We start from the raw sequence: 16,630 nt of genomic DNA on the forward strand, positions 1-16,630 counted from the left end.
TTGTACAGATGTCAGGAAAACAGAAACTCAGCGAGAAGCTTTCATTTGGGTTAGTGACTGGTGTCTGACTGACAGGCAGATTTCTGATCTCAAAGTAACTCAAAAGGCATTAAATCCATTAACTCAGACTTCAGTAGAATCTCTTCCCCAGCTTCTTACCACTTATGGTAATCACCTTTCCTTAATGATGTTTATTTACTCATCACAGACAACTGAATGAAATATGGTAAGAATCTCAGGAGATCGCCCTGCACCTCTGAAAGGCTGATTCCTGCGTGATGTGCAGGTACCACAGTGACAAGTACCAGTTCAATGTCTGCACGTGTACATTGGTTTGTGTTGATGAGTTGATGATGGTTCAAGAATATCCCCCCATCACATTTTAAGCTAATGATGAAATACGTGTGGTGAAGGAAAGCTTTAACGAAGCGGAAGTGTAGCTAACTCCTTGATTTTTATCCCTAAAACAGCAGAGAAAAGGGAGAATGCCCAATTAAATGCCAGGTTCCTCTAGCTCTGATTCCAATATGCCAAACCATTTCACACTGTGATCATCATGCTATTATGAAGCCTGAACAGCTAACTTTTTGCAAAAAAAAAAAAAAAAAATTCAGTAGACCTAGCCCACACGAAACTGGCAGCTCCTGTGATTAATTTAGCCTCCACGTCAACTTAGTGTCAGTCAGAAAATACCTAGGCATGGTTCAGGGAATGATTCCCAACAGGCAGTTTGGACATGGCCATCCTGCTTTAAAGAGAAAGCCTTTAGGCATTCGGGTGCAAACTGTGCGATGTTGCTCAGCCTCAGAGCCAAAGCAACATCCCGACGCCTGCTTTATTTAGTATATAAGCGACCTGCGAGTCTGAAAGAGAGGTGCACCAGGTATTCCGTTAGTAGACTTTGTGGTGTAAAAAATAGGTGTTCTAATGGGATAAGGTTATCTTAGTAATGTTGTGTAGGTGAGAGTAGTAAAACCTCCTCGAATATGTTTATACTGCCTGGAGAATGCTTAGGGTATAATAAGATGAAATTTACTCAAACCAGTACCAGAACTAATCCGCGTCTTTCCACAGTGCTGCAGGCAGGAGTGTTTCCATGGGCTTGCAAGAAGCAGTTCTGATTTATTTACACTCACACTGAAACACATTTTCATAATATTGAAATATATTTTGATACAAGAGGTGTGCGGGGGTAACTACATACCTCTGGCAGTCCCACAAATCCAAACTCTTGTGGTAAGATGGATTTGTTTGTCAGAGTGACATTTGCCTGCACAGCTTCGTAGATTGTGCAGTATCCAAAATTGATCCGTGCTGGACTGATTTCCAAATCAGAAGTAGTAACAATTGCATGGACAGTAAAATTAACTTTTTTAGCCTGAAACAAATGCAAGACCACAGGATAAAAACCTCCATCTGTGGCATGGTGAGGAAAGTCATTAAGTGAAATGTCATCCATGCAAAAAAGTTTTTCTTCTGTTCCTCGACAATAACATATGTAAATGTAATATATCTACTTCAGCCTTATTGTTCTCCAGAAATAAGCAATAGGAAATGTCTCTGATACGCAAAATAAATAAATAAATAATCTGTATCTCAAATTCCGTATGCTAGTACGGAATCACACCTGCCTCTCCAGGAAATGTAAGCTCTAAGAATATGCTACATCTGCAGTACAGACCAGAATACAGAGATTGTGCTACGGCATCTGGTAACTGTCTGGCACACAATAAACTCCTAGGGAATGGATGAGCACTGTCTAGAAAGGATTTAACTCTCTGTATTGTAAACATGCTGACAAGAAGTTATCAAACCTCTATTAGCACTTTAAGCACCTTTTACCGTTATCATAGGACTTTAACTAGTAAAGAACTAATCTAAGGTTAGGTACCATTAAGTAACATTCGCCAAAATAATTTACATCTATTGTCAGTCTGATAACCCGCATAATAAAAATCACTAACCTTCTCCACAATCAGTATTGTCAGTGGGACTTCCAGAACTCTTGTCTCCTCATTGAAATACCTCCCTGCATCTTCAGGAAGAGAGTGCCTAAAACCCAGAAAGTACATTCAGTTTCATAAATATATTTTGACTCTTTTCTAGCTAAGGGGAATAATAAAAAACTGATGGATGTATTTCTGAACAGAAGGAAAATCTGTTACTTAAGCTCTAAAAGTTGCATTATTCGCAGCTTTTAATCTCAACACAGTGTTTGTGCTCAGATGGGAGTACTCACGTGTATAGTTGATTTAGCAGCAACTCCAATGCTTCACTGAAGTGAAGCCTAACTAAAATCTTGTGTGTAAGATACATGCAAGTATTAGGGAAAATGGTGGAAGAATGGTGGAAGAAAGTGCCAATCAAAAATTAGTGACCTGTGAAGTTCCACCTTCTGACCAGGAAAACGAAGATGCAGTCGGATCAGAAATGCTGTGGCCACGTCACACATTTCCTATAGAACGGCACAGCTCGGACAAGCTGCTCTGAGCGGGTACGCACGGACTGCCAGGGTGTCTAGCAATGAAGTTAGACCAGTTGACCTTGTACGTTACTGTTGGGTTTTTTTATTTTTCTTTTTTAAAGACAGGATTTTGGGCACACAGGAGTTTAAGGGAGTTATTCACAGAGGTCTGCATCGATTTATCCTTTTCTTAAAATGCCATCCAGTCATTTAAAATTCTGAAAAACTTAGAGCTTACTTTATAATCAGAATATGAGCCTTCTGCATCTTTGCTGCAACCGCGGCACAGAACCCACCCGACCGAGGCAAGCGGTTCCTTTTGACGCTGATGTGAGTTAATTACCAGCCCGTCTGAGGCAGAACCAACTGGATCACAAAGTGCAGAGGCATAAATAGAGTGAAACAAACTTGGAGACCAATAATGCCTGGTTATATACCAGGTTAGTAATTCATAAGAAAGAGGCAGGTTTTCTGTAGCTGAAGTATATCATAAAATTAATTTCAGAGCTTCAAGACAATACAAAAGCTCTAGCATCTTTAGCTCTGCCGGGCTATTTATAGTGCTGTACACACCAGAGTGAATTGCTTCCTGCTCTTACGTCTCCACAGCGATAATGTTCCTACTACTACTACTGGAATTACATGCAATTTTTTAATGTATTGTTAAAGAATAGTTAATGAATAAATAGCACCCACTCAGTCACCACAGTGATCCGAAATCTTGCTGGCTGGTATTTTGCAAGTCTGAAATGTGACTTTAGAAGGTGATCTTCAAAGGTATTGCTAACTGGTTTAAAGATAGGAACTGGAGTTAAATACAAGGTAGGAGTAAAGCATCAGCTTTCACTTTGTCATGGGACATTAGAATAGCAGAAGAAATTAATGTATTATGAAATACCCCAGAGGGAAAAAAAAAAATTGTAACTGTACGTACACAGTGATGGACCCTAAATTAGCTGTTATGCCTTGGGGAAAAGGTACTGAAATCCTTCAGGTAGTTCTCTGAAAATTACATCTTCATGCTTAAAAGCAATTAAAGAGAAGTATAAAAGACAAAACAGATTTAGACTTCCAGCATCTGCAGAACTAGCTCCAAATGCAGAAAACCCAAAGGATGTGGTATCTGGGAATTCTGAACATCAGCAGATTAGAAAACTTGCCTTCAAGTAAACAGAAAATGTCTGCTTCAAACACCCAGAAAGTTATGAGCATTGTAAGGCCTGACCAAGCATTTCCGTGTGCAGAGCACGCGAAGGGCTTCCCAAGCCCTCAGTCATCTCTCTGTTCACTTAGTATTGCTGAATGAGTGTGTGGTTTTATTTTTGTGTCACTTCTACTATAGCTATTCTTCCTTCTGAGAAAACCGAGCTAATAATCCTAAATCAATGAGGAGGCATTTACAGAAATGTGTCACTAGCTCAGTACCTCACATCAGCTTGTAGCAAGCTCATCTTTCTCTGTCATACACGCACCCCCCCTTTGTTAGGGCTTTTAAAACTGCTCCGTGTCCTGAAGCAGACAGATATTTATGTGTGTCAGAAATGCCTTAATCTCATCAAATCTCCTCTCTGAATCTTCCCCTTTTTTTAAAGGAAGATTAATGTCCTAAACCCAAGCTACGCTTCTATCCACTCAGTAAGTATAATGTGCTTTAGAGCATCTGAAGTTTAGGAACTGAAAAATGTCATCATAATGGTTACTGTTGTTGTAACCTGATAGGATTCGAGATGTTGGAAGAACTGTAAATACTTCTAGTTCCTTGAATATTAACCTGGTGAAAATTTCAAAATCGGTGATGGGACTCTCAGTTTAGAACCCAGAGGTGCTGAGCACATCAGTGAAGGTCCAAATACACGTCCATCAACAGGACCAGGCGACCTCTCTGAACGAGGCAGCAGGTTCGCAGCACCAATCAATGCAAAAGCCACTGAAGTATTTGCCTGTACACCAGAATTAAGATCTAGATAATTTAATTTGTATTTGAAAAGAAATGTCCTGCTAAAGGCTTTAGGATGGCAATGACAAGGGAAGTAAATTAACAGTGGTCAACAAGAGCTCTTGAATGCAAATTTCTTTGTTTCCTATAACTGAGTTGTATACTGAGTTGATACTGATGTATCATGAAATGGAGAAAAGAAACTTGCTGGGCTAAGGCTTTTAGCATCTCAGAGGATGTTATATAAAATGTGACATGAAATTCAAGATCAATACATTCCTATTTTGGAGAAAAATGTACATGGGTAGGAGAGACATGAAGAGGAAGCCCAACCATTCTTACCTTAATTGGCAAGCACAGGAGTTCTTGCCCAGAAATCATTTAATCGCTGATCCATGAAGCAGCCACCTGCCTAGATAACCTCTCTCTTGTACAAGAATAGCTTCCCTGCAGAAATGGGAACAGCCTACCAGGAATGCAACTGCTAAGATTTTCACACTACTGCTGTCACCACAGGAAAAGCATTTCCTCACAGGTATGAGATCCAAGTTAATTTCCTCCCTGAGCATCTGGCAACTATTAAGGGGGAGGGCGGGGAGGGGGGACTAGGGCTGCATTGACACCGGCAGCGTGAAGTCCAGCCTGCTACAGTGGGAAGGAAGAAAAAACTTTGTCCTGCTCAGGTTTTCCACTGACAGCCTCCTACAGATATTGTCTTAAACACTGAAAAGATTAATGTTGCTGGGTTACCTGGGCAGAAACTTCAACTGCACACTGAAGGATGACAGAGCTTGAATGTAACCTGTTTTTGGAAGCAGCTCCATGTGCTTACTCAATTCTTTGCACACTTCAAACTTCAAACGCAGCGTGGCTTTTGCTCTGCAAACAGATCAGACGTGCTCAGGTGATGTTGAGGCTACCCGTGCTGCCTCCTCAGCAACATTTGCTCTTGGATTTTGATCCCCCCTTCACATCTCTACAGTACATTAAGGTTGTAACTATTCTAAGCTTCCTTTGAAAATAATAGGCATGTCAAACTGCTACAGCAAAATCACACAGTTGTATTCTCTTTTAAGATAAGTATAGAAAACAAGATTTGGGAGGTACTGTAAGTAAACCCAGCTGTATTTCAAGCAATGTACACACCTGATTAGAACATAATTATCAAAGCGAAGCACAGTGGTAAGTCAGGTCAGGAGAAAGTCAAAGCCAAATTATTGTGAAATATCAGCTAATTATTTGCTCCTAACATACATTCCCTCTGTCTGAATCAGGAGGAATCACCTAATGTTTGAGACACCGAACTGGTCCTAGCTGCAGCACAGAACCCACTCAGGATGGAAAAGGAGCAGTCGTCTGGCAATGCTGGATCTCGGTTATGTAACAATTGGTGGTGGGTGGGATGCAACGAATGAAAACCTGTTATTCACTCTGAGAAACAGAAAAATGAAGACCAGCAACCCCTAAAGGGGCCCAAGCATACCTAGATGCTGCTTAAGTGGCTAACAAGCACTTAATGTCCCAGCCTGTCGTCAGAAGAATCAAAAGAATGACCCTGAAAGAGCGTAATACACCTAAAACATCAACATGTCCCCAGTTTGTTAATGCCATTCATCCCCATTATCCTCCTAATTATCTCTAAACCTTCAGTACCAAAAATCAAGCCTGTACAGGCAGGAAAAATCCTCAGTCTCGGGGCCGGGCCGGGGCCAGGACGGTTGTCCTATGCCAGGCAAGCAGTGGCCCGCTGCTGCTTTCGGGTGTTCTCCCCAAAACCGTGATGACTTCTTTTAAATAATGGGAGTTCACAGATCTCTTGTAACTTCTCCTCTAACAGCAGAGATTCGTCAGGCCTAGAAGTCACAGTGCGGTTAAGCTGGTGCTGCCAATTCCTCTGCTAAAACTTGTGATCAATTTGCCCTATGAACAGCATATTGGAAGCTATGGAACACCTCCCTGTTCCGAATTCTGGCCATATTATAATACAGCGATAGCCACAAACCATACCCTGCTTTGCAATTTTATGCCTATGTGCAAAATTCCCAAGCAATTTACAAATATTTCAGCTTGTCATTTGCCTTCTCTTGGACTGGTTTACAAGCTGTCAGTCCAGATGGTCTGCTCTAAACCAACAGCTATAGCATGCGCTACTGGGAGCCTGGAACGATTTCTGACTGTTGACAATCTAAGAGAACTACATACTAATTAATTAAAGCAGTGCAGGTTATAACCTGGCAAAGAAATTACTTTTCAAAGTGATGCATACTGGACAGGATTCCAAAAAGCCACTTTCACCCTTTATGATGTTTATGCTTTCGGATTAACATCATCTATGTGACCAGGAAAAAAAATCCCCCAAACCCAGACCCAAACCAGTATTAATGAATATTTTGCAATTCTACAGAGCTTGCTGGGGCACTCAAGCGCCAGAGCTATCTAACTAACTTGAGAGCTTGATCTTCTACTGATACTACAGACTGCAATGTCATAGATGGCAGCAGCAATAACATGCAACGTTCTTTCTGCTCTGCTTCTGTCAGATGTTTGTGTGTACTGGTGGTGAGCGAAAGGCTATTCTAACATATCATCTCCCTCGGGGCTGGGTCAGATTTTACCCCAAAAATCTAAAGAATTGTCTCGCTACAAGTTTTAGTTTGGGTTGTTTTTTTTTTTCTTTTCTATAACTAGTTAGGGATTGGAGCAGAAATTTGTAAGAATATTCCTGAAGAGCAAGTTCTTTAGCTTTCCAATCAATATCTAACCAAAGAATCTGTGTTCTAGAGTTATGCTACTAAGATTTCACACCTACTGGCTCTGAACTTCAGCTCTCACTAGCTAAGGCACTTCACCAATTGTCAGACAGGCAGCCTTTTCAGCCAGGCTGTGGTAACCTTACCTTTGTCTCCTTCAGTGAACGGCTGCTACGAGCACTAGCTCACAGATAGCACTGTAGTAACTCTTTAGCTGATACACAGTTCACACGTCAGGCTGTTGTAACAAACTATTATCTTTGGACGTTGACAGCAGTTTGGACGCTTCTTTGCTGGCCTGATAGTTGGCCTTGGCTCTGGATCCTTTGTGCACAGTTCTAAACCACGGACCTTAGCAAGGCTGCCTTCCCCCGCTTTTTTAATATTGCGATTAATGGATTATTTCATCTGATTATTTCCTAGTCTAACCTAAGGAATTGTTCTTAACTGATAGTAATTTATACCTATTTTCAGCAGTTTAGATTCATTCTGTTTGAGATGTGGTTTGACATGCACCATGTAACAATGCGGAATCCTCTTTCTGATACGTGGTACTGAAAAATGCCAATAGCTGCTAGAGGAAGAGACTTCTCAGGCACCACATCTAACTGAATAATGAAATCTGTCTACTTCTGCAGCATGAGAAGTTAAGACATGGTATTGCTGCACGTGAAATACTTTGAATTTCAGCCTAAATAACTCCATAGCAAAGACAATTTCCCCTAACTATGAAGAAGCGGGTGACATCAAAGACTTGATTTGCCAAGGTACTAAGGACAGTGTACGATATCTTAAGTGCTCTTAATTTAGTGAAACTTGGCGGAGGATCAGCAGGATTTTTCCCTCAGTTAAGGAGTTTTGCCCTAAGCAATTTGACAGCTTCTATCTTTGGGATCCCCTCAAAATCTTAAGTTTTCATTAGGAGAGTTATTCTGCTTCTGTACTTACAAGTTTTATCCCTAGGTTATCTAGCCCAAGTAAAATCACTTATATAACAACTTGTGCTTGTCATATCTGTAAGCTGAATTTCTGAGATAACAGCTTTACTCATTTTTTTCCAACTGTGAAGAATCTCTGCAGTCTGTAATTCTGGTAAGAGGTTTAGAATGGATACCTTCTACAGAACCAATCTCTCCCCCTCCCTCCCACAAACCCACCCCAATCCTGTTTAAATAGAATCTAAGAAATGCAAATTGCTAAAATAAGCATTCAGTAGTGACTGCATTAGGTAGAGGGAAGACACCCAGCACCTGGAGACAATTAAGAGAGTAAAAGTTTATGTAACCACTCTATAATAGCATGAAATCTCTGGGAGCCAATGAGCTGAAATATTATCTTTATATTACAGAGCGAACAGAAACAGTCTTCAGACGTTACTGACTTAGACTACAGAAACACCCAGATATTTTTATTCCCTGTAAATTGGTATTTGGTCGCTATGTGTGTAATTACAAGGTGTCACCCGTCACTCCAGTGCAGTGCTTAGTGCCTATATGGGTTAGGAAGGGTTGTACCCTTCCCATTTTATAGCAGATGCAAAAGGGCTGACACTATTTATCCAGCATCATAACCCAAGTTGGAAGGACCGGTGGCTGACCTTCTTAGCACAAGCCTGGCTTCCAGATCGTGTCTCCCATGGACTTTAATTAAAGGTAAAATAGCTGAGAAGTAACAAAATACTCTTTCAAAAACTTTCCTGGCTGAAGCAATTAAACCCAATGCACACCTAATTTTAGACACATTTACCTCCCTAACGTTTAGTGTGCACATTCCACACGACGAATCTGGGTGGGGTTGCGACCCCCTAGGGACTTTACATTATACCACAGAACAGGTACAACACAGGGAATCTGGCAGGAGTGGAAAGGCATGTATTAACCCAGATACTTCATAGCTATGGCTGCTCTTGAGAATCTGGGAGAGCAGAATACCCAAATGCAGTTTCCACAGAAGCGTGGAACTCAGAGGGCTTGTAATCGGGATGTCCTCCTGAAACACCAAGGGAAAACCCAAACCGTTCTTCAGCTTCCTGTGATGACGAGATGGGTCTGGCACAACGGAACCTCAAGACATCACCTAGTCACTAGGACCTTATTATTAAGCTAGAGAAAGCAGCTGATAATGGCAGGGTAGCTCACCTGCTGTGAATGATAATACAATCCTGATAAAGCCGGTCATACATACAGATCTTTAAATCAACGTTGGGGTTGGGCACCCAAACCGGCACGTCAATAGAAACTCCAACGGCACTAAAGCACAGCTGTTAATACATAAACCGAGAGTGTAATTATTTTTGTTAGGCTCAAATTCTCACTGATGTAGACAGAGCAAGAATTTCTGCTATAATCTACAGCTCAGTAAAATATTTTATTATTCATATTGCAACAGGCTCTTTAATTAGGCAAAGCTATGAAAATAATTTGTAAAATAAAACCTAGATGGTTTTGTGTCCCAGCAGAAAAAAGAATTATACTTTGGTTTGGATTCTTTGACAGAGACCATGAAGGAGTACCATGCTGCCCATGATACTGAAAAGAAATATTTAAAGTGCACCTAGCTTAAGTGAACGTGCAAAAACTCAAGAGACTGCAGCTTGTTTAGCCAGCAAAGAAATCCAGTAATGGCAGCACGGCGCGGTACTTCCTATAATGACCTTAGGTCTGACACCAACAACCACATAGCTCAGAGTTACATAAAGAAAGAGAGGGTGCCCACGGGAGCCTGCAGTATTGCACCTGCAGCTCCTTTTGCAGACAACTCCATCTGTAGACCGTGGGGAGAGCCAAGACTGGCCTCCTGAGCTTCTTAGACGTTTTTCTTTATTTTTTTTGGCCAGCTCCTGTGAACTGTTCCCAGGCAGAATTTGGCTTCCAATAAAGTGTGGAACCAAAATATGTTGAAGTGGTAACCAAAGTTATCATCTCTTCCAGCTTTCACACATCAGCTTCACTACTGCATGCTAAATAATTCCTATTCTGATATATCAGAAAGAAAATAAACTATGTAGGTTGGGAAGAGAGAAGAATACTTTCGTATTTGTTTCCAGGACATTAGATGTTTTCCAGCATGATGTCTGATAAAATGGGAATATCAGGATTATTTGCATAGAAATTTAAGAGAATCAACATGTTTAATAACCACACTGAGTCAGAAAGAAGGGCCACGATTTACAAAGTTACCTCCCATCAAACCACATCATACGTAATCATATGGTGCCTCACTGTTATTTCTTATAACGTTCATATTTTCCTCTACCTCCTTCTCCTGTTTCTAATATAGGATTCTGAGCAAATTTAATTCTTGGGAAAAGCAGAAGTAGGAGGATTTTAATCTCTTTTTCCACAGTGTTTTGAAGCAAGTCTTACACAAAAATCACTCACCGGTTTGCAGTCTGAGTTGTCAAACGTGATCACAAACTCTGCCCGCACATCCCCAGGGATAGCTGGGACAAATATAATCTGCAGTTTGACTGAGCTGAAGGGTCCAATTTCACCTTCAGTAACCTAAACAAGAAGTAACATGCTTTTAATGAAAATCCGACTGTATTACTGTAGTTGGCTATAAATTGTATTGCAATAAAGCAGCAGCATACACTCATACTACACAAACACTCTATTATACCTGGTTTGTAACTAGATTGAACACACTGTGCAAGGGAAAAATCAGTATCAGTAGCTCCCTGGGAGGTTTAGTTGGGGGAAGAAAAGACTTGGTTTCACAACCAGGCATGGTCAGAGTTTTTCTGAGAGGCTGCTTTTCCTGCAAGACTCTGTATGACAGCCAGATAATGTGGCTTACCAAAATGTTTCCATCATATATTGGTGAATATGCAACTAAAACATGGATAAGCTCTTTTGTGCTACCATTCAAAGATCTGCTCTACTGGTTTCAGAATTAAGTCCATCTCCTTTAGCGTGCATAGGCAGAAGCCCTAAATGCTCATACAAACCAGTATCTGGACTCTTATGTCCAGATTTTTTAATATGGCTCAAGTTTGGCGTTTCCCAGACATTGTTCCTGCCCCATCCCTTGTGTTGTCACTAGACTCTGTATAACCACAGAACAACACAGTGGAAAAATCAGTTTGACAAACAAACAAACAAAGTTAAATTATGGGAAATGTAGATCTCTACAGAATCCTTCAGCTCAAATAAGTCTTTGAAGATCAAAAGAAAGGGCAACTGTCATGTGATTTCGTTTGAAGAATTAACTGTGATACAGTGAAGTCCAGTGGGCTTGAAACTGATCATGTACTTAAGCATTTCCCACCAGAGCCAAAGCAATTTATTCGACGTAGGCTTAGACTAGAGAAAATCTTGACTGTATCTCAGGATATTCATTACCTTTCCAAGCATAATTTCGAGTGGTGGTTCTTCAGGAGAAAGGTTCACTAAATTATGTGCGTTGTCTGTACCTAGATCTGATCTGGAGTTTAATACATCTTGACCAAGTTGTTCTGGGGGAAAAAAAAAAGCCACAAACAAAACCTCACAAAACGCTGGATGCACGCATCTATTCACTAAACAGAACTATCAGAGAGAGCTGAAGTACACTGATTTTCGGCAATATTGCAAATCCAATAGTTTACACCAATGATATGGAAATATAAATGTCTGGAAGGAGGTTTCTGTTTGGCCACACAACTTTGCCCTAGTCCAGAAGTCTACGTCAGGCACCTGAGCCTTCCACTACAGAATAACATCGTTAACCTTTCAGAAGGATAAAATGTGTATCACAGACACTTACATCAGGGAACGCCAACTCAGCTGAAAGTGAGAACTGGGCTTTCAGACCAGTTTCGGTGGGACAAAGCAATGCAGTCAGGACGACCTGCGATGCAAGTCCAAGTGCTGCTTCACTTCAATTTCAAAACCACTGTAATAACCAGTACCTTTTAATTAAACAGTCTCCCGCCAGGGCTTCAAAGTGCCTGAAACTAAGAGACAAAGCTAACTCCAGGCTCTGTGGAAGTAATCAGCTGGCTACGTTATGCTTCACATTCACCAGGAAAAAGACCAAGTTGGCATGAGGTCTGCTAGTGTGCCAAAGCAATGGATTATTTTTTTTTAAGGTCTGAAAACATCTTTGAAGGTATGTGTTCTGTGCAGACAGCAACCGAGATCTACGGAATCCCTCCATTTCACAATACAGATCCTAGTTAAAAAGAAAAACCACCCACAACCTCTTAATGGAACTTTTAGTTTCCTGCAGTTGGAATGAACAATATCCAGAAGAAATATTAAAGAATACAGATAATAAAAAAATTAAGTCTTTCTTCTACAAGACTGGATTTTACTGAGCACATAGTAAACATTAGGAATAAGATGGAAAATGTCTGAGGAGGTTCATCTTTCTGCTTCCTTGTTCCTAGAATTACAGCCTATAAAAATAAACCCGTCATGTGGATTTCTATTTTGAGAAGTGGGTATTCCTTTGCTGAGACAATGTGGTGGGTTGACCCTGGCTGGACGCTGGGTGCCCACCAAAGCTGCTCTGTCACCCGCCTCCTCAGCTGGACAGGGGAGAGAAAATATAACGAAAAGCTCGTGGGTCGAGATAAGGACAGGGAGAGATCAGTCACCAACTACCATCATGGGCAAAACAGACTCGACTTTGGGAAATTAGTTTAATTTATTACCTATCAAATCAGAGTAGGGTAATGAGAAATAAAAACTAAACCTTACAACACCTTCCCCCCACCCCTCCCTTCTTCCCAGGCTTAACTTTACTCCCGATTTTCTCTCCCTCCTCCCCTCTGGCAGCGCAGGGGGGCAGGGAATGGGGGTTGGGGTCAGTTCATCACATGCTGTCTCTGCCACTCCTTCCTCCTCGGGAGGGGACTCCCCACACTCCTCCCCTGCTCCAGCGTGGGGTCCCTCCCACGGGAGACAGCCCTCCACAAACTTCTCCAACATGGGTCCTTCCCATGGGCTGCAGTTCTTCATGAACTGCCCCAGCGTGGGTCCCTTCCCCGGGGTGCAGCCCTTCAGGAACAGGCTGCTGCAGCGCGGGTCCCCCACGGGGTCACAGGTCCTGCCAGCAAACCTGCCCCAGCAAGGGCTCCTCTCCCCATGGATTCACGGGTCCTGTCAGGAGCCTGCTCCAGCGTGGGCTGCCCACGGGGTCACAGCCTCCTCTGGGCATCCTCCTGCTCTGGTGTGGGGTCCCCACGGGCTGCAGGGGGATATCTGCTCCACCGCTAGCCCCCCTGGGCTGCAGGGGCACAGCCTGCCTCACCACGGTCTTCACAGGAATCTCTGCTTGGGCACCTGGAGCACCTCCTCCCCCTCCTTCTTCACTGACCTCGGTGTCTCACATATTCTCACTCCTCCCTCTGGCTGCAGTTGCTCAGGTTTCCCCACCCCACTTCTTAAATACCTTACCCCAGAGGCGCTACCAGCATCGCTGATGGGCTCGGCCTGGACCAGCGGCGGGTGCATCTCGGAGCCGGCCAGCATTGGCTCTACTGGACACAGGGGAAGCTTCTAGCAGCTTCTCCCAGAAGCCACCCCTGTAGTACCTCACTACCAAAACCTTGCCAAGCAAACAATAAAGACAAGAATGATAACTTTGCAGTTTCTGTAAGCTGGCTGTTTTCTGTATTCTTCTGAGACCGAACTGTTGATCACTAATGAGAAGTAAGATTCTCTGCTGCTTTTGATATAATGGTGTCAGTACATTATTTTTAGTCATTTTTTGTGAGGCAGCACACAAAGAAATATAACATTACTACTAGAATGATGAACTATTTAATTTACTGAGTAACTCTGCAAACTGAATTCCACTGTTCGTTACAAGAAACTCTACAAATGGATAACGCTTAGCCCGGGAACCTGCACTGCCGATTTTCTAAAACAGTCATCTCACCTACGGAACTACTGCTCAGGCTTGTCGCAGTCCTCTGCTGCTCTTCTTGGGCTACACAGTAGGTCACGTCTTCGCTATGGTCAGGACAAATTTGTTCCTTCTCTTCAAGTGCATATGTCACAGGACTACTGCTGACTTTCTTTTCAGGGACACAGTCATTGAAATGTCGAGTAACCTATTAGAAAACACAGAAAAAACATTTTCTACTGTGACTGTTCATCTAGCTTGCACCAGCTCCAATTTTATCAAGCAGTTGAAAATCAGACTTGTGTTTTCTTGCAACTGTTCCATGTTATAAATAGAGAAATATGTGGCACTTTCTAAAAACTGCACATCCTACTAGACCTTTACCAATGAGCAGACTTAATTTTTGCTGACTGCCCCAAGCAGGTAAATCATGTAACTGGACAACACAATATAGTGTTTGTTATTTTACAATTAATAGAACAAATATTTTTCTAGTGGAAACACAGGCAGTTCTATGTCAAAACCAAGTCTGCTGAAACTAGACTTCTATTTATTACACACATACAAAAGATAGAATAGAGAAGGTAAACCATGGATACAGACAGCGTTATTTCACAAATTCTTTATTTGAACCAGGCATTTAACATAAGGATGGTACGAGAGCTGAAAACCACGGCAAACAGCTCAGCACTTCCACTGTCCATACTATTGAGTGTAGTGTTCCAAAAGAGAGGTCAATCCTTTTCTTAGAACTTAAAACTGGGTTACATTATCAAGCAGAGAATTCTGAAAACCACCTGAGCCATCTGCTTTTCAACAATCAAAGAAATTGAAGACTGCACTGACGGAACAAAGATGAAGTATCTGCACTGCGTTCACAAGAACATGTAGGCACTTCAGAACAAAGATATGCAACCTCTTGGTCAAGGAGCTGGGAAATCTATCTATTTATGGGTACTACCTATGCAACACTTATGGAAACGGACCATGTACGATAATGATATTCATCAACACAGGAATTACAGAGCACGAGTTCCTACCACGGAGGGTGGCTGGCTGTTGTGGGTTGGTTGTTGGGGTTTTTTTGGTTGGATGGTTGGTTTTTTTAATCTGAAGATTTTCCCCACTTTAAGAATAAAATCCACAACTTAGAAAAGGAGCAAACACATCTTCAGATCTAAGCTCTTCAGCCTTCTCAAAAATCGGCCCCGCAGCGCTGACATGCAAAGACGGCTGTGTGCATGCTTTCTTTGTAAGTGTTTTTCATTTAAAATTATCTGCTACACGGAGGAGTGGAGCTGTCAGGATTCCTCAGTTTTCTGTCAACTTTGAAATTGGCATGCTGTAGGAGCAATCAATATCAGGTCTAACACCACACATTTTGTCAGCTCCGCACCAAGTGCCTGAGTTTTGGTACATTTCTGCAACAGTCTCTGCCTCATTCCCACCCAGGACATTCCACAGGACAGGCTATTACAATCATTTGCATTCTTTCCACTCTTGACCTGAGCGAGCTTCCTTCGATTCTTTTAACAATGTTTACAGTTATAGTTTTCAGGCAACAGCCCTTGATGCCATTCTCAGTTTGACTAAGACGACTTCTTCCCTTGTAACAACAGCTTGTCAATAACTGTGACTGTCATTCGATAGGAAATTTAAATGAACAGCTCTGGATTTTTAAAGGAAGATCACAGGCGAGTGCTCCCAATTCTCATTACTTTATTGCTAATTTTGCAACAGTTGCATTTTTCTGAAATCCGGGAGCTGTACTTTTAAACAACTCTATCGGAATTTTCTCTTGTAACTATTTTTTCCTAATTCTTATGGATGTGGACAAAATAGGAATCATGACATAAATTACTAAGATATTACAAAAACCTATCATTGTTGGTGTCCCCCTCCCCCCCAGAATAATAGTTTTTAAATTTGTCTTGTGATACTTGGGGGTCTAACAGGTTATATTAAGATATGCCAACCCAAGCATAAACAAACTACTAAAGGTTGGACCAGATGATCTTCCGACCTGAGCTGCTCTATGACTCTCTATGATTCTGCCACACTTTGTGAAGTAGAATGTTTCTATCGATTTAGGGAAATGCTTTTGAACCTACCGTTCTTGCAGGAGAAGATTTTGCTGTCGCTCTGCATGTACTACTGTCACCTGCTGATGTCTGAACTTTGAATCTTGTTCCCAAAGCTCCACTGTTGGTCAGGTTGATGGTCTGTGAAATTGTCTCTCCCACCACATGGCTGCCAAAGTCAATGAGCTCTTTATCTAGTGCCAGCTGTGAGAAGATAAACCATTAATTACTACTGTCCTAGACAGCCAGTAATGTCAATTGAATGAGCATCCACCTTTTCAAGAATAGGATGTCAAAGTTCTTATTATCGTTTCAAAGACAGTATCAGATAACAACGTGAACTGTGGGTACCCTTCTGCCTTCTTGGAGAAGCCAACTCATTAAATCAACGTCTTGTTAAACTGAGCCACTTTTGTTTCAGTCCACTGTGTGACAATGGAAAAAACAGGTTAAATTCGTTCACAGTAGCCACTTGCATAAGTCTTCAGGTAGTTACTCTGGAAGTAGGTAGTATTTACATACCAATCCAACATTGTTGCTCTTGTGTTACAGTAAAATGGTTTTA

The 16,630-nt window shown here is 41.7% G+C and overlaps 2 protein-coding genes across 2 annotated transcripts in view; one reads left to right on the forward strand and one right to left on the reverse strand.

Annotated features, from left to right (window-relative positions):
- LOC142066629 (uncharacterized) overlaps positions 1-16,630 on the forward strand; it is an 86,354-nt gene that overhangs the window by 47,793 nt on the left and 21,931 nt on the right. The window lies entirely within an intron of this gene.
- CFAP74 (cilia and flagella associated protein 74) overlaps positions 1-16,630 on the reverse strand; it is a 95,727-nt gene that overhangs the window by 12,105 nt on the left and 66,992 nt on the right. Inside the window, exons 18-25 of the mRNA XM_075114291.1 lie at positions 16,096-16,269; positions 14,018-14,192; positions 11,494-11,606; positions 10,531-10,653; positions 9,289-9,410; positions 5,151-5,279; positions 1,965-2,052; positions 1,205-1,378 (exon numbers count right to left, since the gene is read on the reverse strand). Coding sequence (XP_074970392.1) covers positions 1,205-1,378; positions 1,965-2,052; positions 5,151-5,279; positions 9,289-9,410; positions 10,531-10,653; positions 11,494-11,606; positions 14,018-14,192; positions 16,096-16,269 — 1,098 coding nt within the window. The remainder of the gene's footprint in view (positions 1-1,204; positions 1,379-1,964; positions 2,053-5,150; positions 5,280-9,288; positions 9,411-10,530; positions 10,654-11,493; positions 11,607-14,017; positions 14,193-16,095; positions 16,270-16,630) is intronic.

Source organism: Phalacrocorax aristotelis, chromosome 19, assembly GCF_949628215.1.
Source record: "Phalacrocorax aristotelis chromosome 19, bGulAri2.1, whole genome shotgun sequence".
Lineage (NCBI taxonomy): Eukaryota > Metazoa > Chordata > Aves > Suliformes > Phalacrocoracidae > Phalacrocorax > Phalacrocorax aristotelis.